The sequence below is a fragment of the Nannospalax galili genome, unplaced genomic scaffold, assembly GCF_000622305.1.
Source record: "Nannospalax galili isolate Female #2095 unplaced genomic scaffold, S.galili_v1.0 scaffold277, whole genome shotgun sequence".
In the NCBI taxonomy this organism is placed as follows: domain Eukaryota; kingdom Metazoa; phylum Chordata; class Mammalia; order Rodentia; family Spalacidae; genus Nannospalax; species Nannospalax galili.
Window position 1 is genome coordinate 1,229,184 of NW_008340240.1, and position 25,747 is coordinate 1,254,930.

The 25,747-nt window shown below is 37.6% G+C and overlaps 1 protein-coding gene across 2 annotated transcripts in view; it reads left to right on the plus strand.

Moving 5' to 3' along the window:
- Window positions 1-25,747, plus strand: part of Prkg2 (protein kinase cGMP-dependent 2) — a 122,221-nt gene that overhangs the window by 39,847 nt on the left and 56,627 nt on the right. For both annotated transcript variants that reach the window (XM_008835385.2, XM_029564627.1), the window contains exons 3-8: window positions 6,397-6,563; window positions 9,339-9,452; window positions 11,181-11,286; window positions 15,432-15,495; window positions 23,014-23,091; window positions 24,456-24,550. In XM_008835385.2, coding sequence (XP_008833607.1) covers window positions 6,397-6,563; window positions 9,339-9,452; window positions 11,181-11,286; window positions 15,432-15,495; window positions 23,014-23,091; window positions 24,456-24,550 — 624 coding nt within the window. The remainder of the gene's footprint in view (window positions 1-6,396; window positions 6,564-9,338; window positions 9,453-11,180; window positions 11,287-15,431; window positions 15,496-23,013; window positions 23,092-24,455; window positions 24,551-25,747) is intronic.

Sequence of the window (25,747 nt, forward strand, 5' to 3'; positions counted from 1 at the left end):
ATGTTGAGGGCAGGCGTGGTGGTGCATGCTTTTAATCCCAGCACTCGGGAGTCAGAAGCAGGCAGATCTCTGTGAGTTCAAGGCCAGCCTGGTCTACATAGTGCATTCCAGGACAGCTGGGGCTACAGGGAGACCCTGTCTCAAAAAGACCAAAAAAATGTTAATTAGGTTTTCATTGAACCTCATCAATTTAAACATACTTGATATCACTAAAATTTTAATTTTAAGGTGTCAGCAAGATGACTCAGTGAGAGGCTGGAGAGTTGGTTCAGCATTAAGAGCACTGGCTGTTCTTGAAGAGGACCTGAGTTCAAACCCCAGCACCCACATGGAGACTAACAACTGTCTGTAAAACCAGTTCCAGGGAATCTGACACCCTCTTCTGTCCTCTGCAGGCACTGCATGACATAGGTGCATGTATACACATGGAGATGCAACACTCATACACATAAAAATAAATAAATAAAAAATAAATACATAAATAAATAAATAATAAACATTTTAAAAAATGACTCAGTAGGTAAAAGCACTTGTTCTGAAGCCCGGGGACTTGAGTTTGATCCCTGGAACCCACATAGAGGTAGAAGGAGAGAACCAACTCCCAAAAAGTTGTTTTCTGACCTCCATACATTTGCCATGTGGCACATGTGAATCCACACATACCCATCATACACACACACACACACACACACACATACTCATGCACAATAAATAAAATAACTTTTTTTTTTTTTGAGACAGGGACTCCCTGTAGCCCCAACTGACCTGGAACTCGCTATATAGATCAGGCTGCTCTGGATGTCATAGAGATCCACCTGCTACTGCCTCTCTAAGGCCAGGATTAAATGTGTACACCACCATACCAAACAGAATAACTTTTTTTAAAAATAAAATTTTAACATATAGCCTCAGCGTATTCCCATTTGTTTATATTTTCTTTCATTTCTCTTAATAATTAGTAGTTTCTAGTGTAGAGTTTTTAATATTCCTAGCTATAATCCTATAGAGCTGATGTTCTAGTTTAAATGATATCATTTACAATTTTTATTTTTAATCATTTGACTATTTATGGAATATAGAAATATTCCATCATCTTTGATAATGTTCTTTGTTTTGCTTTCTTTCTTAACTTTATTAAATTTATTTAGACTTCTGCTTCAGTGCTAGACTGAAGTTCCCCCTTTCTGACATTTAGAATCAAGCTTTCAGTGTGCCACAGTATAACATAGTGTTGTTTACTTTTATTTTATTTTATAGACATGATTCACCAGATTACCTTATATGCTTGGTTTTCTAAAAGAATTTTTAAAATAGAAAAATTATTACTTTGCTTAGTTTTCTCAAGTGCTTTTTCCCAGCCTGATTAGAGCTGTTATTTTTTTTCCCACCTTTATTTTTTTCATGTGGTTAGCTAATTTAAGTTTGTTCAGATAGCGTCTCCCTAGGTAGCTCAGGCTGGCCTTAGACTTGCAGTCTTCTTGACTCAGGCTTCTGAGTGCTGGGATTACACACGTCACTTCATTCCTAGCTACATTCATTACTTTTTAATCTCAAGTAGAAAATTTATTTAATATATTTTTGTTTTGCTTTTTCTATTTATGTTTTTAAAATTATTAGCTTTTTCTTATATTATTATTTATTATTATTACTTTGTATAATATTAATATTAGCTTTTCCTTAAATGTCTGGAAAATTTAACAATAGTTAAGCTGAATTTTCTTAGTGGGATTTAAAAAATATGTAATGTTTTATTGTCAATTTTTCTATTTAATCTTGTATATTATTTGGTATGTTATATTTTTCTAGGGATTTTTTCATGTCATTTGAATTTTCCAAATACTGCTGCATATTATTCACTTATTTGTTATAGCTATAATACCTGAGCCAGGTCTCCTCATTTCCATGGTTAGCAACATCTCCTCACTACTGTCTTGCCATGAACTGAACAGTTTGGTTTGTCCATTTGTCTAAAATTAGACACCTGTGTTGGGCTGTTGATTCTCTTCATTAGATATTCCCCTATCTTTTCCTGTTTCTTTATCTCCCCCCTTCTCTCCCTTTTTCCCTCACTCCCTTCTCTGCCCTTACCTTCATACAATAGTTTTTTCGTTCCTTATTTTTCTGTTTTTGGTGTTTGTTAGGGGGTCTCACTAAGTAGCCTTTGCTTGCTTTGAATTGAGATCCTCCTGCCTCAGCCTCCCAAGTGCTGGAATTACTGGTGTGTACCATGGACACCCTAGTGATTTTCTAGATCTTTCTCTCTCTGTGTCTCTGTCTCTGTCTCTGTCTCTCTCTCTCTCTCTCTCTCTCTCTCTCTCTCTCTCTCTCTCTCTCTCTTTTTTTGTTTTATTTTTGTTTTCTGAGACATTGGGTCTCTCTATTTCTTACTGGCCTGGTACTTGCTATGTAGACCAGGCTGGCTTTGAACTGACAGAGATCCACCTGCCTTTGCCTCTGTATTGCTGAGATTAAAGGTGTGCACCACCATGTCCAGCCTTTCTTCTAGCTTTATCAGGTAGAGGTCATTCATTTATAATCTCTATTCTCTATTTTATATCTATTCAAATACAAAAAAGTCTGTCTAAGCCCCATCTTTACTACATTCCACATGTTTTAACACTATGTTTTATTACAATTTGTTTCAAAGCATCATTTGATTGACTTTATGGTCTACTATGGGGGATTTAAAAATATGTTGCTCAAATCTTACACATTTGAGGATTTTATGACTTTTTTTCTATTGATATCTAACTTACTCTACTGCAGTTGAAGAATACACTCTGAAATTTCAGTCTTGTGAAATTAGTTGAAGCTTTATTGCCCTCCATAATTCATGTTTGATCAGTTTTCTTGAAGGTTGGTGTACACTTGCATAGCGTGTACATTTGAATTTACTGAATTCAGACTTCTAATGGCAACTAGTGAAAAAGAAACTAAATACAGGAGATAAAGAAGCAACAAGCAATAGCATATTAGATTTAAACCCGGATATTTTTTAATTAGATACAAGTGCACTAAATATTTCAATGAGAAGAGAGGATTGTCAGGCTGATAACAAAAGGGAAACATCAAGCATGTTGTGCGTAAAATCAATGCTTTAAAGATAATGGCAAAGCAAATTGATTAACATCAATTAAAGATGCTGTGCTGTTTCATGTTAATGGTTCAGGAATTAGTAAATATTCTAATTAGGTATGCGCTTAGTATGAAAGTATCAAAATATTTAAAGTGATACTGGCAAGCTTAAAAGAAGAAATTGATAAAGTTTCTACAATAATTTTGGGAGATTTTAACTTATCTCTTCAAATAACTAACAAAACAAGTAGGCAAAGATTAGTTAAAACTAGATCTAAATAATTGATCTTCAAACTTAACTTGGTTATAAAGACAACCACCTTTAGTCACCTGTACTCTGGCCACCTCCATGGCTCTTTCTTTCCTGTAGTATCTGCCAGTTTTCACCTGGGATCACATCCTTCACATCTGGAGCTGTTCACTATTTCAAATCTATTGCCAATTGAAGAAAACATTTTGAAAGTCTATTTTGCTCTCATTTTTAAAAGTTGTTTTCATTGGGTAGAGATATTGAAATGGGCTCTGTGGAGCACTTCGGATACATTCTGTTCTGTTCTGGTTTCCATTATTTCTGCTGAAGAGTAAATTAGTCTTACTAATCATTTGAAGGTAATTTGCCTCTTTCTTGCTGCTTTTTTCTTGTTACTTTTCTCTTTGCATTTTGTTTTCAGCAATTCGACTATGGTGGGCCTAGATATAATTTTATTTGTTTTTTAAAGCTTATTTATTATTATCAACAAGTATGTGTGTGTGTGGGGGGGAGTGAGTGAGGTCCAGGGATCTGCCTGTCTCTACCCTCTCAGCGTGGAGTAACAGACACAGTCCACACCACCCAGCTTTTATATGGATAGTGGGGATCAGAACTCAGATCTTTGTCCTTACATGGCAAGTACTTTACTGACTGAGTCACTTCCCCAACTTTATGTTCTTCATCACTATTTTATGTGTCCTAAGTAAATGTTTTATACAATTTTCCACTAGAATTGATATGAACACAATTGATATGACTACTCTAGGAGTAGAATGGAAGCATTGTGTGAGCTACACAGCCACTCAGGTTCATGGGGTGCTTCTTGGTTGATGTACACAGCGTGGATAGGCTGAGGTGAGAAGAGACTAAGCCAAGCTAGAGGAGAAAACATGTTCCTATCTTTAGGTTGCCGCTGATAGATACAGAAGGCAGTGCTAGCAGTCTACCTACCTCATAAAAGGATTTGTTCTATGGGTGAAGAGGTATTTTGCAACACTCCCATGGAATGCTAACAGAAATCAATCTACAATAAATAAATAAATAAATAAATAAATAAATAAATAAATAAATCTGAGATTTGAGAGCTATTGGTTTAAAGAGATGTATTCATTGCTAGACTTTTCTGAAATGTTTTTATTTTATTATTTTTATTTTATGTGTATGAGTGTATTGCCTGTATGTATGTGAGTGCACAGGTGGCATGCAATGCCACGGAGGTCAGAAGAGGCCTTCGGATTTCCCTGGAACTGGAGTTAAGGACGGTTTGTGGCCACTATGTGGGTGCTGGGAATCGAACCCGGGTCCTCTGCAAGAGCAGTCAGTGGTCTTAACCACTGAGCCATCTCTCCAGCTCCAGACTTTTTTGAATTTTTAAAGTGTGAATAACTTGCATAACCTCAGAAAATTTTTTCAGAATCCATGTTACTTAAATATACTTTAGAAAACTGGAGCATGTGGGCATTGAAATTGCATTGATGGGAACACTGTACTAGCATGAAAAGTCCATGGATGCTTGAGCCTCTTGGATATTGTTCACAGTCAAGCACTTGAGCAAAGATTATCTAGAAAACATATATTCTCAGTACATATCAATTGAGCAAACTGCCTATTTTATGAATAAATGAGGATTAGTGTCAGAATGAAATTTTTTAGTCATTTTTTCCTAGCAAGATCAATCTCATAATGTAGTACAGGATGAACTGTAAGAATAGGTCCCAAGAAGCTGAAATCTCAGGAAAAAGATGTTAAGTTTGTCCAGAATTGTAATTTGTTTTTGGACTGTGGTGACATCATCGAAAAATTAAAAAGAATAGCAGTGACTTTTTTTTTTGTAGTGAGAACTGACAAGAGCTCATGATGGTTTAGATGAAAGAGCAAGAAGCTTTCAAGATGTCGACTAAGTTTGGATAACTCTGACGATGGCAGAGCCACTCTAGGAAAGAAGGGTTTCTTACGTTTCAGTCTCATCTGCTTCCTTCACATAGAATAAAAATATGATGAGTTCATGGGGGAAGTTACTAATTCCAGGGAGTCTTTCCTTGTGTTTGAGTACTGTTCATATGAAATGAGCACTAGTTTCCAAGCAGGAAAAAAAAGTGTTAAAGGTCATTTCAATGAATGATACAGCAAAAAAGACCATTTAAAAATCATGTTGATAATATTTATGTAAAGACTCTGACAGCTCATAAAACATCTTTTTTTTCCAGTCTAATAACTTTGTGATATCTGCAATTAAGTGTGTTCGTTAAGTCATTTGGAATACTTGACAACTGAATAGCTATTTTGAGCTGCATCTTTTCCAACAAGAGGCAAAGTATTTGAGGATTATCAATAAATAAGACTATTATTTAAGCAGTGAGTGGGTGCGTGACATGGGAAATTAGTTTTTCTGTCAAGTTTAGATATAAAATAAAACTTAAGCAAACCCAGACTCTCACCACCCCCCACATGTCAATCAAACCTAAGGAGCAAAACCTAAGGAGTTTCAAATGTATGTCCTTAGAAAAGGTAGTGGATGGAAACAGCATAGGTGGTAGACTCACAGAATAAAATTTAACTTCATGAGTAATAAGTTGCTTCTTATCTCTTAGTCTGCTTCCTCAGGAAATGGGAAGAGTAAGTATTTTGTAGGACATAGGATTAAATAAGATAAAAGAATACCACCACAGGTCCTGTACATGTACATGTGCATCAGTGAATGGATACTGTTTTGTAATCCCTGAAATACAACTTCTTGTTTTTCAGATTTGCTTCCATATGAAAATTGTGTAGCATAGAAGTTTTCCTGAGAGGTTCCAATGAGAGATGCTGTGATGGGATTAGAAATGATAATAAAACTGATTGACAATAAGTATCAGAAAATTGTTTAAAAATGTTTTCAAGGGTTTTTACAGTTATATATGGTAATTATAAAGGTGAAGTGTTTTGTGGGGCCAGAAAAAAATGTGTCCTTGCAGGAAAATTTGCAAGTATGTACATAGTAATATTAAAAACCAGAATGAAGTTAATCTAAGTGGTAAAGTATACTTTTCATTCATTGTAATCAACATCTGTTTTCTGTTATAAAACAGTGAGAAGAAGCTCATTACAGATGCCCTTAATAAAAACCAGTTTCTAAAGAGACTGGATCCTCAGCAGATCAAAGACATGGTAGAATGCATGTATGGCAGAAACTACCAGCAAGGCAGTTACATTATTAAGCAAGGAGAACCAGGAAACCATATCTTTGTGTTGGCAGGTGAGTTTTGCAGATTTTCCAACTTATCCTATCAAATGCTTTTGCTTATTATAGCTTTTTTCAAACACTTATTTTAAAAAAACAGCTATGCAGCTATGCTATTTGTAGAAAGTGTAATGGAGTTTATGAAATGAGGGCATTGTTGATGTGATCTTGATGATGTTGCTTAATACTTCCTGGCTGCTTTCTGTGTATCTGGTATCTCAGTGAGGGCTTAGAGATCTCATTTCATCTTTTCACCAACACTATAAGGCAAGTGCTGTTACCACCATGTTATCAGTGGAGATGATGTCTCATGGAGGTTAAATAACTTAGCCCAAGGTCACATCACTCATAAGTGGTGGAGGTAAACATATAAGCAGGGAATCTGACTTTAGAATCCATATTATTAATCATAATGCTGCTCACTGAAAATGTTTCTATTCAAAATACAGCTACACATGTCAATTTTAGATAGTGGTACCAAGAAAAATTTAGTTTTTTGGCTCTGGAAATTATTTTGATTGTAGATCAAATGATTTCAAAGGATAATCTAGGCATATTTGCAACAAACAAATAAAGTAAAATGCTGTATTTTTGAGACTGGTGTTCTTTTAGAACCATTCAGTTTCTACTCTCTGTTTGAAACCTGATTACATGTAGGAAATAATAACAGATAGACAATAGATCTGTGAATTTTAAAAATGATTACTAAACAACTTTTTGTAAATAGAAGCAAGAAATTACTTAAACAAGGATTAAGGTTATTGAATGTCTTGTTAAATTCTAAATTCTAAATTGCCTCAGCTTTTTGATTGGTAAGAAAGAAGCCTAAACTGGCTTATTCAAGTGACATGGTAATTTGATCAATGCTATGAACTTCTGTTTTTCAATGTAGTTCCTGACCATCTAGGCAATAAAGCACCCCCCACACCTTGTTTCCTTGGGGCCTTAGGCATGGAGGATGGTGCAGAAGTCTTTTTTATCTAAACAAGTTAATGCATTTGTGTTATCCTATTTATAATATGCAGAAGATTTTCATATATTTTTATTCATTAACATATCAGTTTACTTATTTGGCTTTTGTCATATGAACTTTTGGGCAACTTTGAGGTTATTCTGTCTTTCCCATGTAATTATTCTACTTAAGTAGTGAATTATGATCTTAATTTAGCCAGCCTTTAATTTTGCAGCGATAGGCTATCCAGAGCAATTTTTCCTCCTGTAACTTTTTCCTTGTTCATTTCACATCTATTTTAGCAGCATGAGAGCATTCTGGCAAGGGAAGATAGGTCATTAAGTCAACAAATATTTATGGAACCTTCTAAGAGAGGACGAGAAACTCATGTCAGTCCATCTTGTTCCTTGCCAGTAATTCCGATGAAAGGCTTGGGGAGAGAAGAGGTTGAACAGAAGTCAGCATCAATGCAGCTATTGAGACCAGGCACATAGCATACATGAAAGGGAAAACTGAATGGTTTCTTATTTGAATTAATTATGGTGGCATCTAAAGACTAGATTGCCTGGCTTAATTATCTGGCTGAGCAGATTAGTTTGATAACTAAAAATGTCTCCTTTATAAAATAGAGTATGAATAGCAAATACTACAACATAGTTAGCTTAAACTCTTGATATTCCACAGAATTCTTCAGCATTACTCAAATCTCATAAGCCCTAACCAATTAAGAAACCCTGAAATGCATTAAGATACATGATATCAACTGGACAGTACCACTCAGTGGTTTTGATGGATTAGAATTAGCTATAATAGGAAATTACTATTCTGCATGTCTAATTTGTGGGGATTTAGAACCAAAAGAGGTTTTTTGTTTTTTCTTGTTAGAATATAAGTTCTACCCCAGTAGACATTATGTCTTCTTCTGTCCACTGTTTTGCTCTGGTACCTATCACAGTTTTTGTCACAATATATGTACTCACATCAGATTTATTGAATTAAATGGATGACATAGTGACCCAAGATATTTAGGATTAGGAGAAACAAAGGCTAACATTACAGCTTTCTTCTTTTAAAAATTTAGGTATTTTTACATATGATTTTCTTTAGACAAAATTTTGTTTGAAGGGGAAGAAAACATGAGTTCCAGGGTAAACAGTTGTGGACAGTTTGCTATGTGCTTTGCCCTCTCTGCTCCAGACTTTCTGTAGGTTTTGAAGAGGGCCAGGGACTAGGACTAGTGACTTTGTTTAATAGCCAATGAGTATTACATTGATATGAATGAGAAGTTGAACAATAGAGGAACTTGAGGTAGTTTGCCCAAGGTCACACAACCAGCAACAAATATGGCCCAGACACAGACCCGAGTAATCTTACTGGACAGCCAGGGAGTCCTAGCTCTGATAAACTGAACTTCAGTCACTGAGAACAGCGGTGTATTCCAGACATACTGTGTTTGTTGGGCTCTTAGTAAAGGGGAGCTAGTTTAGTTTCATGTACTATATTTTACATAGAGTAGAATGAATATTATTATACTTTGTAAAGCATCTGGTGTGTGCTAACCATCAGTTTGGGTTCCCTACCTGTATTAACTTATCTAAATCTCAAGAAAAATGTATGAAATAATAAATAATATTTAGGATTATTCCCATGATCTATGACGAGTTTCTCAAGATGAGTAAATGGTAGAGCTGACGTCAGGCCACTCTTTTAACCAATGTACTATAATGAGATTCATAACATAGCTTATCAATATGCTTGATATCTAGTCTGTGTTTTTTTCTTTATGGAATCCAGGTTGATTTTGATAATTTATATTTTTCTTAAATTCTCCTTGATAGAGGGTCGACTAGAGGTGTCCCAAGGAGAGAAATTGTTATCATCAATCCCAATGTGGACCACATTTGGGGAACTAGCTATTCTCTACAACTGTACAAGGACTGCCTCTGTGAAAGGTAACAGAAGATAAACTGTTCTGAAGGGCTGCACAGTGCTGACCGTCATCTCATTAAACCACACTTGCACCCTGGCCTGGGCTTTTTTTCTCTCATTTTACCCAAGATGCTCTTGTTACTAGATATACTCTAGCTATAAGAAGATTTAGATGGCAGTACTTAGCTAAATAATGCAAGTTATACAGAATCTTTCTCAGGCAAAGAGGGAATGGTTCAATAGGTAAAGTGTGCTTGTCTTACAAACAGGAAGACCCAGAACCCATGCAAAATGCTGGGTGGTAAGGGAGTAGCATGCACTTGTAACCCCAGAGATATAGATTCCTGGGCTCACCAGCCAGCTGGTCTATCCAAATTGGTGAGCTCCAGAATAGGGACCCTGTCTCAAAGGAGGTGAATGGCATTCCCAAGGAAGACATCTGAGGTTGCCCTCTGGCCTCTGCAAGCACATGTACACATGTTCACCTGCACACATATACATGTACTCCATGAACAAACACAAGCACCTGCCCATACCCATGTGTACCAACATGAACATGCACACACCCCCACAGGAAAACCAAAGAGAATTTTCCTCTCAGATACCTGTATATGAGATATGAAAGTAGCATGAAGCAGGATGATTTCAATACTCTGAATTGCTGCTTCCCTTTTTATGAAATAGATATTTGCCTTTGGCTCATTTAGAATGTTTGCTTTCTAGTTTTCTCAAGGATCTGACTGTATTGTAAACTAGAAACATCAATGAAACAAATGAAAATTTATAAATATCAAAAGGGATATGTGTTAAAGAAATGTTCTTTTGAATGGCTTTTATAATTAGTTTGTTTCTTTAAAATATTGCCACCTTTTAAAAATAATAATCCTGGATTTTCTTTAGAACTGTTAGATGTGTCATTTCTTGGGGTTGGAGATGGGGTTACATTTATATTACTTCAGCTGAGTGAACTGAGACACTGACTGAAAATGCAGATTGCGGGTTTCTGTTCCAAGCCTGAAGAATACTCTTTGCCTGGGCACAGAGGTCAGGGGAATACATATTTTAAAAAACAAGACTATTAATTAATAATTACTAAGAGTTTTGTAAGGTAGAGTTTTTTTGTCTGTTACTTTTATTGTTTTGCTTTGTAAGTCTTATAACCATAATTTCCTCTAGACTTTATAGAGCGACTGCTTTTGCTCCTTGTCCATTTTGAATATTGTATTTTCCTTTAATGACTTTCTTATAAAAATCTTTTGTTCACAAAATTTTCTTGTTACATTTTTTAAAATGATTTGTATGCATTTTCTAAAAAAGTAACAGTAAAAAGCCTTAGAATGTACTCTAACCAGCAAAAAAAAAAAAAGACACATAAGCACATACATGTGCTCAAGAGACCTTGGATTTTGAATTACTTGCTCGTGAATTTATGGTCTGGATTAGCTGTAGGCTGGCTGGCATCAATCTGGAATGCACCCTGTGGATGTAGTACATAATGGAAAATTGCAAATTCATTTGAATATCATCCTACCCAATACATAATTAGAAAAGAAATATTCTGCCACTCATTCCCAATACCTGGCACATTTCAAGCTGAAGTAATATAAATATCTCTTGTTTCATTATTTATCTCCATATGCATATTTAAATAATGCATTCCTAATAAATGCATTTTCATTGATTAACAATTTGGAATCTTTTCTTCATCTGGTGCTAAGCACTGTTGTATTATTTTCCTGAATCTTTTCAAGCTATTACCAATGTTAAAACTTGGGCACTGGATCGAGAAGTTTTTCAGAATATTATGAGGAGGACAGCCCAAGCAAGAGATGAACAGTACAGAAGCTTCCTCAGAAGGTAAGAGGAGCAAGGTGGGGCCATCTGTGGCTATGTTGGCTTTGTCAGAGTAATGGGTCACTGTAGTTCCTGCCATTTAAGCAGTTTCCATATTATTAAAAAGAGCCAAAGTATTCTCTTGTAGTAAATACCAGCATATATCAAGAATTATAATGAATTCCTACTAGCTTCTGTGCTGAATTATTTTTCTTGTTATTCTTTTTAGTCTTGTCCTGAAGGAGCCATAATCTGTGGTATAGAAAAATGCAAAAACACCTAAAAAATTTACCTGGGCTGCTCACTTGGCTTTGAAAAGCTTTTGTGACTTGATGGAGTTATTAAATGTTAACTCTTCCAATAATACTTAGCTTAGAATCATATTACTTTTTATTCTTGTTACATTTTATTTTGTGTGTGTGTGTATGTGTACGCATGAATGTACCATGGCATGAATGTGGAGGTCGGAGGACAACCTGCAGGAGTTGGTTCTCTCCTTCTATCACAAGGGTCCAGGGAATGGACCTCAGGTCATTAGATTTGGCTTCAAACATCTTCACCCACTCATCTCACTGGCCTTACTTGGAATAATATTAATATTAACTTCTTTTATTCTCCTTGCTTTACAGGAGACATTTCTTTTCTACTTTGCATAGCTACACTCTCTTCATAAGTTGCCATTATTTGTAGCAGCTTAACTTGACAGAAATGTTACTATCCTTGTCATGATAACACAGATCCTTGGAACATGCTCATTTTGCAAAATGTTCTGCATCTCAACATGAGTGAATCAATTTATAGGGAAACAAATGTCTGTTTAATTTTAAAAGCTAGCTCAAAATTAAAATAATCTCTTTAGAGAGTGTGAGTTCCTCACATATAGTAGTTTTGCCTCATTTGTGAGTACTTTGATAGTCTCTGAATTTGGAATATGTAATGTAATGAATAGTCACTTGTGATAAGTGGTGATAGTAATTATAAATCATGAGAGTTCTAAAAGAAAATTTCAAGTTCTTTTTAAAAAATATTTTATTTATTATTTTTATTTTATGTGTATTAGTGTATTTCCTGCATGTATGTAAGTGCACCCATGTCATAAAAAGCCTACAGAGGTCAGAAGAGGGAATCGGGTCCCCTGGAACAGGAATTACAGATGGTTGTTAGCTGCCATTTGAGTGCTAGACACTCAACCCCTGGGAGTCTTCTGCAAGAGTCGCCAGTGCTCTTAACCACTGAGCCATCCCTTTAGCCCCTCAAGTTCTTAGGTACAGTCTGGTGATTTTTACCTTCCATAGTAAACCCATGAAGCCAATTACATTAGGATTGTACAGTGTCTTAGCTTATAGTGAGGGCTCATCAAATATTGAAGGAATGATGCAGACATTGCAAGCATAAAGGTTCTTGTACAGAATTTCCTGATATGATCTCCTAGAGACAATAATGACTCCTGGCAGAGAGTTGCAGTAATGGCATACAGGTGTCTTATCTGTAGGCCAGCCAGTGCCTTAGCTATCACGTTGTGGGATCTATTTAAATATATGTTATCTCGAAATCCTGCAACTGAATGTCACAGGTCAGCATTTAAAACAAATAAACCACGCTTACACAAGGGTTACAAAGGGATATACAAATAAACCTGTGCCCAGGGGTTGTGGTTGACTGAGATAAAACCTGAATCACTATTCATAACAATAACTCCCTTGAAGCCTAGTGTGCTTTCAGTTGAAGGAGCTCAGATTTACTATCACATATTCCTTCTTTTCTTTTGGTATTTAATTCATTCATTCAACAAATATTTGTTGCTGGGCACTAAACATTGTAGATTCAATGGTGCACAAGATAAACCTGACCCCTGTCCTCATAAAGGGGAAATAGACTAAGATTTCTTCTCATGTACTTACCCACCCGTTCCAAATATGACAAGCTTACTATTCATAGATCCCAGTTTAGACCATAAGGAAAAATTTTATAAGTATGTGGAAATTGAGTTCTGGTCGCCCCTTTACCATTCCAATAGGGAAGATAATTTAGAGAGATGCAAGTTTTCTTTGTTATGTTGTAAGCTCTTTTTTTTTTTAGCTCCAGTTTTATATATAGCATGTGGTATATAAGATTTGTAGTACATGTGTAACTCACGAAAACCCAATAACATTAACAATCCCATTACTAGGAATATATCCAAAGAAAAGAGATCAGCATATTGGAAGAGAATTCTGCACTTCCATGTTCTTTGCAGAATCCTTCAAATAGCCAGGAAATGGATACAATCTAAGTGACCACCAACACATGAGTGGCTAAGGAAAGTATACATGATGAGATGGAATAATAGCTAGACATAAAAAGATGGAATTCTGTCATATTGAATGACCTGGCTGAAAGTGGAGACTGTTAAACCTGGGTCTTGAAAGGCAAATGCATATGTAAAATCTAAGAAAGTTCATCACGTACGAGTTAGGAGTAGAACGGTGGTTACCAGAGGCTGGAAATAGCCAGAGGAAAGAGGGGCGGGAAGATGTTGATCAATGGGTTCTTGGGAAGGGGTAGGTAGGTGTAAGAAGTTCTGGTGTGAAACTGCACTTTAGAGTGACCGTACATAATGACAATGCAGTGTATGTTTCAAAAGACTGGAAGGAAGAATTCTGAGTGTTTTTACCACAAGACAGCGATAACTGTTTGGAGAGTTGCATGCTTACCCTCATTTAAACATTGTAAATACATGTATGGAAACATCACAAGTACCCCGTAAATATGTATAGATTTAATTGACATATGTATCAGTTAAAATAAATTTAAATTAACAAACCATAAGAAAACAAGTATCTATGAAGTTAGTCTGGGTGTGATCAAAGTGTTTACGAACTGATATGTCACTCCCAGCCTGTCTCCCTCTCTTTGGGAAGAAATTGCATTTGGAAGTTTAGTGATTAGTACCTTGGTATTCTTTACAATTTTGCCTATGGCTTGATGTGAACGCTTTTGAGCTTTATAAGAATGGCATTATTTTTGCAATTCATTTTTTTACTCAGTAATTTTCCCAAGGTCCACTTCTAGAGTTCCTTCCCTATCACTGTGCATTTATCTCTTCGCCCACTGGGGCTCATCCTGGTGCTTGCAATTACAGAGCTCTGGTGCAGACATTCTTACACAGGGCTCCTGGCCTTCTGCCATGTGCTACACGTGTGTGGGAACCAGCCCCGAACCCTCAGCATTCACAAAACCAGATCTACTCATGCATTTCAGGAGTGGCAGTGTTTTTCTGTGAGTCAAGTTGTAGGTGCTATAAGATAAATATTTCTCTTGTAGAAATTATATCAACCATCTCAAATAATAATGTGTAAAGTAGAAGAGAAATTACTTTAATAAAACAATTTAATTATATTGACTAATCATAGTGAGGGAAATTTCTGACTTTCTAAAATGATAGGTTTCTGTGTTCTGTTTCACTTTCTTCATTTTAATATCTGTAAATATGTCCCTATTACCTGCCCCTGGCTACCGTTGATTTAAAAAGACAGTAGAATAAAACTAATAATTCAAGATCACCTCACTGGTAATTCCTGTGCTTCAATAGATTCCGTCTCTATTTAATTGCAAGGATTCAGATAGACATCTGACCCTCTTCTGTAAGCAGAACTCCTTACTGTGAGCCTCACCCAGGCCACAACAAGAGACATTGAGACATGGAAAGAAATACTTTTCCAGATATGATTCACTTTGCAGACCAACAAGAGTGTGAAATGGATTTCTTTTCAAACAGAATGAGATTTATTCGCTTTATAATCTTAGAATCATCATTTATGAATATACAATAAATGTCTAGACAAATCTATATGAGCAATTTCCAGTGGGTATGAAATTCATTTTTTAATGTGTTTTCAGTTACTTGATGGTTTACTTTGGAAAAATTAAAGTGCATTCTAACTATAAGTGAATATAAGAATTTTATAATCTATGTAAAACATATATGTATGTTTATTCAAGAAGATAATTAAGGAAAAACTGGGCATGGTGTCTCATGCTTGTAATTCCAATGCTTGGGAGATTGAGGCATGAGGATCTTGAGTTCAAAGACAGCCTGGACTACAAGCTGAGATCCTGTCTGAAAGAATTTTTTTTTTATTTAAAGAAGGATAATTAATTAAAGATTTCTTTTTTTTTTTATTTTGAAGTGTGTCTTTGCTGAAGAACTTACCTGAAGATAAACTAACCAAGATCATTGACTGCTTGGAAGTGGTAAGAAAGTTTAAAGCAAAAACTAAAAGTTATTAGAAGATTCTAGACTCTAATAATCTTATTAGCACTGTAAATGAATAAAGAGAAAAGATAGTAAATCACCAATCTGCAGAGACCAGGAGCCGTTAATGTATTGTGCAGAATCTTTTGCCAACTCGCACTAAATTAGGGACTGGCAAAGGTTAGATTCTCATGGTACTTACAAAATGAAATTGGATTTGCATGTGTAAAGTGAAATTTGATTTACATATCTTAATCTTTTTGCTATATTTTATAAAACTAATCTGCCCTACTCAAGAGGCATTTGATTTTCTCCAATTAGCATCACAATCCCTTGCAGAGTTTTCATAATACAAAGGAGTCAGTGAGGCATAATTAGGAAAGGGGCACAGAAAGGGCATGCTGGTGCTGGGGGCCAGGAGCCGCAGAAGCAGGCCAAGCAGCACCCGGCTCTTCAGCACTCCCCGCTATGGAAGCACATTTGAAGAAAATGTACTCAAGAAGCACTTCACCTATTTTAATATCTAGAGGGAAATGGCATATTGGAAAGTCTTCAGAAACTCATTTTTGGCATCACCCAGATGGTTGGTTTGAGTCCAAGATTCATCGTCTTTTTGTGAATAATGCCTTTATAACATGTACCTTGGTATTTAATGATATGCAGTTTATGAAAACCTCTTCAGATTTCAGAGATTAAAATCCAAAGCAAATAGCCTCTCTCACTTTCTTGGGGGTCCGTTTCATGGAAACCAAATGGCTTTTCTGAAACTGAGAAGACACAGGGAGTGAGAGGAATATCATAGCTAGGCTTGAAGCCTTTACAGAGTTGCTCTCAGTGGGAGCAAAATAAAAGCCCTGCCTGCCTGCTTGTTGACAGATTCATGTTTCTGTCAATCACAATATACAATGTAAACTCATATCTGTTGAGAAGAGAGCAGGGGCTGTTCTATCCTAAACATTAGTGACACCAGTAATGTTTCCATTTGCAGTCATGGAAGCCATCCAGCCATTTATCAAGGACAGGTTGTGGTGACACAGTGCCTCCCCTTCGATCCTCAGAGACTTCAGAAGTAAAGTCAGCTTCAACAAGCCTGCTTGCCCTGAACCCCTTTGGGGTTTTCCCAATGTAACACAAACCAATCACAGATGTTACAAATTAATAATTCATCCCAATTTCTTTGGGTGTTTTCCCTTTAAAGCGAAAGCAGCCCTATATATTTTTTTGTTAACCAAAGAAATCTGTTTTTAATATACTACTAATAGAGTGGACTCACCAGAGGGGAATTCCATGCTGACAGCAAATATGAGAATTTAGTGTCATTAAACAAAAATGGTAAATTAGACATATTTATAGCAGAAATGGGCAATCACCATAGAATATATCGATGGGGCTCAAATCTAGTATTAATTAGCACACAATTCAAGTTTGAAAGTCTCCTCTTTTAAAACACCCTAAGAAAGTTTGCTTGTATCTCAGCATCTGCAAACAGCAGCTGTTTCTAAAAGACTCTTCATTCTTACCTGCCAAACAAATGTGTCTCTGTAATGTGTGAAAATAGATGTGGAAGTGATTAACAAGGGAGTAATGGAATGTGTTCAGTTCAAAAAAAGTGCATAATTTACAAGCATAGCTTGGACTTCTGGTCCATCAGCATGGTCCTCACTACAGTCAGACTCCAGTGCATGACATTAGGACAGAACTCTCAGAACAACTGTCCCACAACCTAGCTCCATAATCTTTGAGAAAATGGTGTCTGGAAGGCTGCTTAGAAATTAATAGGGAAGGCTTTATTCTTGTGTGCAGAGCAAGGGGATAGGTGGAGAAAAGGGACCTGAGGTTTGTGTCACTAAGCACTTGACCTGATGTGTTAAGATACAGAGCACTGAACTTCTAGACCAAACAGTACAGTTCTCCTTCAGCTTACTTGAACTCAAGTCTCCTAGAACATCGAGTTCTGGAGGAAGCCATCACCTCAAAGCCTCAGCTCACATGCTCTCACTGCTGTGTGTTAAGAGTTAGCTAGTTTCTCTCTCTCTCTCTCTCTCCTCTCTCTCTCTCTCTCTCTCCTCCCTCCCTCCCTCCCTCTCTAGTTCATGTGAGTTTGTGCTCATGTGTGTGCAGGTATGCAAGCATGTGGAGGCCAGAAGTTGATGTCAGGCATCTTCCTTCATCAATCTTCCCCTTATTTTTTGAAATTTGAACCTGGAACTCATTGATTCAGACCAGCTGGCCAGTGAGCTCCAAGATCCTCTTGTCTCTGCGTCCCACAGCATAGGGTTACAGACAGACGCCACTATGCTTGGCATTTATGTGCGTGCTAAGAATCCCAACCAGTTTCCTCAGACTTGCATGGCAGGCACTTTACTGACTGAACCATCCCTGCTGTCTTTAGGTTTCCTTTCTTTCTTTAAAAAAAGATTTGACTTTATTTTAAATTACATGTATTCATGTGTATCTGTGTGTATGTATGTGCATAGGAGCACAAGTGCCCACAGGGACTCAAGGCTTCAGATCCCTTGGATATGGAGCTCCATGCCCAATGTAGGTGCTGAAACCCAAACTCAGGTCCTTTGAAAGAAGGGTATGAGCTCCTCACCACTCAGCTTTCTCTCTGACCTCTTTCTTGAAGTCCCCACTAAGAGTCACATGAGCCACAGCATTTTTCTCATTTAATGGTTACAGCCAGAGACAGGAGAAAACTGGATAACTGTGCACTTTGCCACAGTTTACAGATCAATGAGTTATGGGTGGGGAAGCCTGGATGTGTAGACAGTTTACTAGTCCAAAATCTAGAGCTAGGAGTTGTGGTCCTTCCTCTGTCACTGCCCTGTCAGTTGTGGTAACCATTAGTGTCTCCCCATCTACAAAACAAGACCCAGGGTTCTGGGCCACATCGACACAGGCTCTTTCACTGTTTGAACTACAGCATTCTCCGAAAAGGCTTGCCCACACAGGATTATTTCCTCTTGGTTTTCATTTTATATACTCTGCTTCCTTGGAAATAAATAACAAGTCAGCTACTAAACTAACCTGTTCTAGGTGACTTTGCTTTAAAATGTCCAACATGTCTTAGTCATTATACATAGAAACAATAACCAGTAATAACACCAGGGAGTCTGAATAGGTGTGTGTGTGTGTGTGTGTGTGTGTGTGTGTGCATGCACATTCATGTGCATGTGAGTGAACATGTGTGTGCTGATACAGGCTCATGTGAATATGTGTGTGCATGTGTATGGAGGCCACAGGGACAACCTTGGGTGTCTTTCCTCAGGTGCCATCCACTTCTTCTTTTGAACGGGGCCTCTCATTGGTCTGGGATCACTGATTAGACTAAGCTGACTGCCCAGAGAATCCCAGATATCCACCTGTCTCCACCTCCCCAGTGCTGCAATAAGAGCCAAGTGCCACCACACCTGGATTTCGTAGACCTTGATTCTGGGGATCAAACTCAGGGCCTCATATTTACAAGGCAATAACTTTACTAGCTGAACTATCTCCTCAGGTCTGTGAACAATTTTTAAACAAGAGTGGGTAGAGATGTATGTGTGTATGTATATATGTGTATGAATGTGTGCGTGTGTGCATGTGTGCATGTATGTGTGTGTGTGTGTGTGTGTGTGTGTGTGTGTGACTCCCACCAACACTACAATGGAGATTTGTAGCACAAAGTCAAACCAGATTGTAAGGAAGTCTTGGTTTGCCTTTGGTTTTCCTCCATTACTTCAGACTTTCTTTTTTGTTTGGAATATTCTTTTTATAGAGTTCCCTTTCTGGCCTTTTGCTAGATAAGCACAAATTGCACATTTTCCTGGTAGTGAAAGGTAAAATGTTTAGGGGTTGCTGTCTATTTGTATTGTTTTCTTCTCATTTCTACTCTTTAGTCTGCCCTGAAATTGATTTATCTATTTTCATGTTTTGGACCTATGCCGACTCTCTCTCTCCAGACTACTAGGCATCATCTTTTAAAACATTCCTTTCAGGCCGTGGGTCACAAATCATTACTAGCTCATGAAGGCAATATAGTGGAACAATTTTAAGAAATCAATTTAGTGAAAATAGACATTGTTTCAAAAATTTTTTTGTTTTATATAAAAGTCAATGCTTGTGGGCTCATATGGAACATTGGGTATACATGTAAGGTTTATTTATTACTGTAGGTCAGAAGAAAAATGCTAGAAAACCATCACTCTACAGGATGGAGTTGATGGCTTCTTGGTCTTCGAAGGGACCCCTTTGCAGTGTGACCACAGGGCGATCACCACAGTGTTTGCACTTCTCTTTTGGTCCTGGTGCTGCCTGGTCTGGCTGGCTGCACTGCCCAGCTACAAACACTGGGCAGTCTAGCATCACAGCCAGTACTCACCACTATATATTTTTGGTCTGACCTAGTTCCACAGCCTTTTCTGATCTATGAAGTTACTGTCTACACACTGGGAGGTATTATTTGCCTTCCTCCCGTGGTTTTGGGTGACAAAGAATCATCCCTGTGATGGTTCCATTCAGAAGGTTGTCCCTGAAAACAATAAGGCTCTTTCTCAATGTCCCCTTTCAGGCTTGTCCTGTTTGAACTTATCTGGTTACAGAAATGAAAGGCACGCCTCTGCACACATGAGAGGTCTTATAATAATTGAGGAATAGCTTCATAGCTCTTCAGAGATTTCCCATGTCACTGCTGCTTCATGTGGGAAATGGAGGCTGAGACTGGGGTGCAGACGCTGAAGAGCGGCTCTTCAGAAGTGGAATATCCAGCAGGGTCTGCAGCTTTAGTGAAGAGATTGGCTCTTTAGTTAGTTACAGAACAAAGACACCTGAGCTGTAGGGTTGTGGTCTACAGAAGGGTCACGGTCATGACACTATAACATTGAGTTTCTTTGTAGCGAAGGCTTATGATGAATCTAAGATGAGAAAGAATGAAGAGCTGATGTAAACAAACTGCTGCAGAGGCCTCACTGCTTGTGTAAAACAGGCTTTGGGTCTTGTTCACATTCCACTCCAGGGAGCACGCTTGCCATTGGATCCATCCACAGTCACTCAGGAACCTAAGCTGATGGCTATTTTGCCATTTTCATTTAGTAAGTGGTTTTATGCTTTTCCCCCATGTTATTGGGGGGCCATGCCATTAACCCTGGAGAAGCGCATAAGGGTACATGCACGAAACAGTTCCTGGACCTGGCTTGGAAGTAGGACATGTTGCCTTTGTCTGATTCTTTTAGACAAAAATTAATTATACACCTAAAGTTAAAGCAGGGGTGTCACTGCCTTAGGTAGCTGTGTATGCCTGTGGAAGACTCTGAGGGCCCACAGTTGTCCTCCTGCATAACACAACAATTTTTTTTTCGGTCTTTTTGAGACAATGTCTCCCTGTAGCTTCAGCTGGCCTGGAACACACTCTGTAGGCCAGGCTGGCCTCGAACTCACAGAGATCTGCCTGCCTCTGCCTCCAGAGTGCTGGGATTAAAGGTGTGTGCGACATCAATACAATAATACAACAATTATTAAGTAAACCTTTACTATGTGTGCTCCGTTCTCAGTGCCTCAGAAAACACTGTCTTTAGTTGGCTTTTGGAGACATGAGGAATGCCCTTGCCCTAATCCCTGCTTGGATGTATGTAATTGTTAAAAGCCCTTCAAAGGAGAGAATTGTTCTATGTGGAGTCAGAAGTAGAAGCCATAGAGACTCAAAATTCTACATGTTGTGGCTGGTTCTGAAGGGGAACTTCAGGAGGCAGAGCCCTGGGAGAGCTAAGGGCAGTCCCCACTGATGACCAGGGAGGAAATGGGATTTCACCGCTCAGATGAGTTCAGTCAGGCCCCTGAATGATGCTGAGGCAGATTTGCCCCATCCTGAGCATTCAGAATGGAATACAGCTCCTACACTATGCCTATGCCTATTCAACTTCAATCCTGAAAAGCCTTAAACAAAGAAACCTAGTTGAGCCATTCTGTGCTTGGACTTTCTGAGCCAGAAAAACAGTCAACCTAATAAAAGGATGTTGCTCTGAGCCACTAAATTTATGATTATTTTAGCAGCTACAGAAAACTAATGCACTTCTCTAAGTCTTTGAAGGTAACTGTTTTTAGTTTATGCATTAGTGAAAGTTCATTTCAATTTGAATCTGCCTCTTTTGGATTCAGTGTTTCCCCCTTCCTAAGGGATCAGGCTGCTTTAAGAGATGTTGGGATGTCTCTTAATGAGTACATGGTGCTATACAAATAAAACGTATGTTCATTGATATTAGAATATGCAATCCATATATATTTATTCCATTACACTCTGATGGTTTCACCCAAATGGTCAGGAAGGTATTGAGAAGCAGATGCACTTACGTAGGTTAGTTTGGAATTTATTTTCAGGTTTAAAAGAAAAACAAATGAGAGCTATTATGTTGTTAATTGTGGCTTTTTAAAAAATTAAACAAGCCCATTTTATTTGTATAAATAATTAAGAAACCCTTTTTATTTCTTTGACTTGAGACAAGATGAAATTAAAGCAATATAGAGGCAGACAGTATAATCTATCTGTGTTTTCTAAGATACTAGATTGCTCTTTTGGTCTGACAGATGGATAAATGACTTTTCCCTGCCCGAGAATTCTCTACCTGCACATCATATATGAAGGAAAGAAATGTTAATACAAAAAATGAAATGTGATCATTTGAAATTTCATGAGGATAAATGACACTAAAACCAGAATTTGCACGTTAAGGTTTTAATGTCAGATTCTATGTGGTGGTGCAGGCCTTTAATCTCATCACTTGGGAGGCAGAGGCAGGCTGATCTCTGTGAGTTCGAAGCCTGGTCTACATAGCGAGTTCCAGGTCACCTGGGGCTACATACAGGGAGACCCTGTCTCAAAAAAAGACACACACACACGCACACACACACACACATACACACACACACACACACACACACACACACACACACGAGACTAATGGCTTTGTCATCTTCCTTGAAGATGGGTCTCTAGAAATAGCACATATGAGGAATTGCCTGGGGTGTATGCAGACTCTTCTCTTTCCAGAAGTTGTTGCTTTTCTGAGAGTCAGAAATCAAGGCTAGTATTCCTGATATCCATTGAGACTATTTTAAAAGTATCATGTAATCATTTGCTCTTTTCCAAAGCTTGGACCCAATCTTTGCTGTTACTGGACACCAAGCTATTAGTTTTAGGTAATGGAGGTGAAGACACAGTGTGTCCCCCTGCTACTGTCCTTCTCTGTTCTCCTATGTCATCCTTCTCCATAGCTAGAATTCAGTTTTACAAGTGAAGTTTCTCATCAACAAGCAAAAACAAACACACATCCCAAAACCGAAGTGTGGATAAATAAAGTCCCTTACTTTTACTACAGTGTATAATTGCTGGTAAGAAAAGCTTACAGTTAGTTATAGTAATTCAAAAACAAAATAAACAGATAATCCATACTCATTTAAAAATTTGGGAAGTCCTTTTTCTTCAATGTCATCAGCTATTTCTTTTCACTGATCTAACATTTTCTTTTCCTCTCACCCCACAGGAATACTATGACAAAGGAGATTACATCATTAGAGAAGGAGAAGAAGGGAGTACCTTTTTCATTTTGGCAAAAGGAAAGGTAAATAGTAAAGCTTAAAGTAAATTGTAAATGCTTTTGTTTCAGTTGGTTTGTCTTAAATGTAACAATGTCATGCATTACAATGGAAGAAGTCCTGTGATTGGATGGATGAGGAAGCAAGAGTCTCTGGAGTTCCCTAAGAGCTCTAGGTTTGGAGATGGGACCACAGAATGCTTGTGATAGATTGCAGCTGATTGAACTTTTCAGTGACAGGCTACTAGATTTTCTGTGGACACCTCAATGTGCATAAAGTCTATAATGGCTGGAGTATATCTATAAATCCTTTTTTAGCAATGGGAATGTGATTCTCAATCAGTCCAGTGGTGCAAGAAAAGAGCTGGAGCAGATATAATAAGCAACAGGTGAAGGAGAATGAACTCAGTAAGGATGGCAGTGGCCATGAATCACAGCATGGCTCAGAACATATATAATGGCTAACAGTTCAAGCCACGTAGACATTGACACAAATCACACACACACACACACACACACACACACACACACACACACACACACAGTTTTACCTGTCTCCTAAGTTAGTTTTTCCTATGTTGACTATTAATATCTTCAGAGACAAAAAGTACTTGCGAAGTTCTCAAGGAAGGAGCCAACTCGGGTTCCTTGGTCATTATGCCCTTGGATTCTCATAGCTGGTCTCCATGCTTTGAAAGACTTCTGGCTAATAAAGGATTAGCATTTTTTATCATCATTAACAATACTGATTCATTGTGACATACATAAATGTCAATCAGAAATGCTAATCACTGGGAAATAACACTACCATGTTGAGTTGGAATAGTTCTAGCCCCAATTAGGGACTATGGTAAGTCTGAGTGTCTGTCCTGCAGGGTCCGTGCACCTCCCTGGGCTTTGTTTCACTCTGAGGTGGCCACAGATTTATGGAGTTTGTGGACCCTTTTCCTACTCCTCAGTTTTCATTGTTTTGAGGGTTCCTATGATATGGCCAACCTATGAAGAGACTAAGAACTGCTACTTGACCTTATTCTTGATTAACTGGTCAACTCTTTTAGACTTTTGAATTAACAGAAGTCTCCACAGAACCACTATTGTTTTTTTAAAGAATTTCTAGTGACTTGGATTCATTGTTTAAAAAATGAATTTTGGGAGGTGCTTTGAGTGGACAGTTTTCCTGCTACAGACAGGAGTCATTTGATTGTGTAAATTACTAGTTTACTCACATCAGTCACAATGCATAGAGTGTAGTGAATTGTCCTAGCTACTGTGAATGAAGCAGTTTCATCTTTTCCCTCCTTCAAAACTGATATTGTTCTGCAGTTTGCTTGGTGGGATTTGTTCAGATCCTTCCTTCACTGTGATCTCTTTTGAATTGTTTCACTGTTTAGGTGAAAGTTACGCAGAGCACAGAAGGCCACGATCAGCCACAGCTGATCAAAACACTGCAGAAAGGAGAGTATTTTGGAGAAAAAGCTCTGATCAGGTGAACCCATGAGTTTATGCATCATCCTTAAATAAAAGTCTTGGACTGTTTTGCATGTGAAATTACACATTTAGAGCTCTCAAACTAAGCTACCCAATTAATGACTACAAATAACCAGAAACTGAACAAAAATTTAAAACTGACTTTTTGGGTAAACTTTATTGAATTTCTGTGTATTTCATAAGAACACCTTAATTATCTTTATACCCCCTTCCCCACTGGTACCTTACCATAACGCCCCCAACACTGGAATTCCTACATCTGTCATTTGTGTTAAGACCTATCATGTGAAGTTAGTGTCTTTTAAAGACTGTCAGTGTTTTACAGGAAGAAAGTACACTAATGCTGTACAGGAAATAAATGGAAAGTCTTATGTTTGTTAGTGAAAACAAGAGTAGTGCTAGATTAGAACTTTTGATCTGAAGAAATATCAACAAACAAATTTAAAAGGAGGAAATTGTTACATTAACATTAGAACAAGTTTTTTTTATTGTTGTGGTTTGCAATATTGCCATATTCAAAGGTTCTCCTTTTGAGTTAAAAAGTGAAAACATGGCCAGCAAGATGGGTCAGTAGGTGAAGACACTTGCCATCAAGCCGGATGACCTGAGTTTGATCCCCAGGATCACATAATGGGGAGTTTGATCCCCAGGATCAACACGTGTGCCATGGTGTACAATCTCTCTCTCTCTCTCTCTCTCTCTCTCTCTCTCTCTCTCTCTCCCTCCTCTCTTTCCTCTATCTCTATATCTTTGTCTCTATCTATCTCTATCTCTGTATCTTTTCTCTCTCTCAAACACACAAACTAAATAAGTAAATGTAATAAAAAAGTAAAAAAACCCAAAACTACGGATGCTTTTCAAACAGCATGTCAAAAGTACTGTACTTTTAGGAATTTTGTGAGCTCAATTTGCAGTTTTAAGAAACAACTCAAAATAGTGCATTGGAATTTTCTATGCGAACCTTCAGAGTATAGAGGTATGAACTTATTTACTTAGTTATGGACAAAAATGTTTTTAATGACTGATGAAGTGGCTCAAGAGACCCTTTATACTTCCTGAAACTCAAAAAAACCCCAACTTCATTCCAAAGAAATATTTTCCTATATAGAAATAACTTTATAAAATATTGAGATGAAGTTTGAATCAAGACACATTTTGGGAGCTAACATATCTTTTTAAGTGAATAACTTGGAGT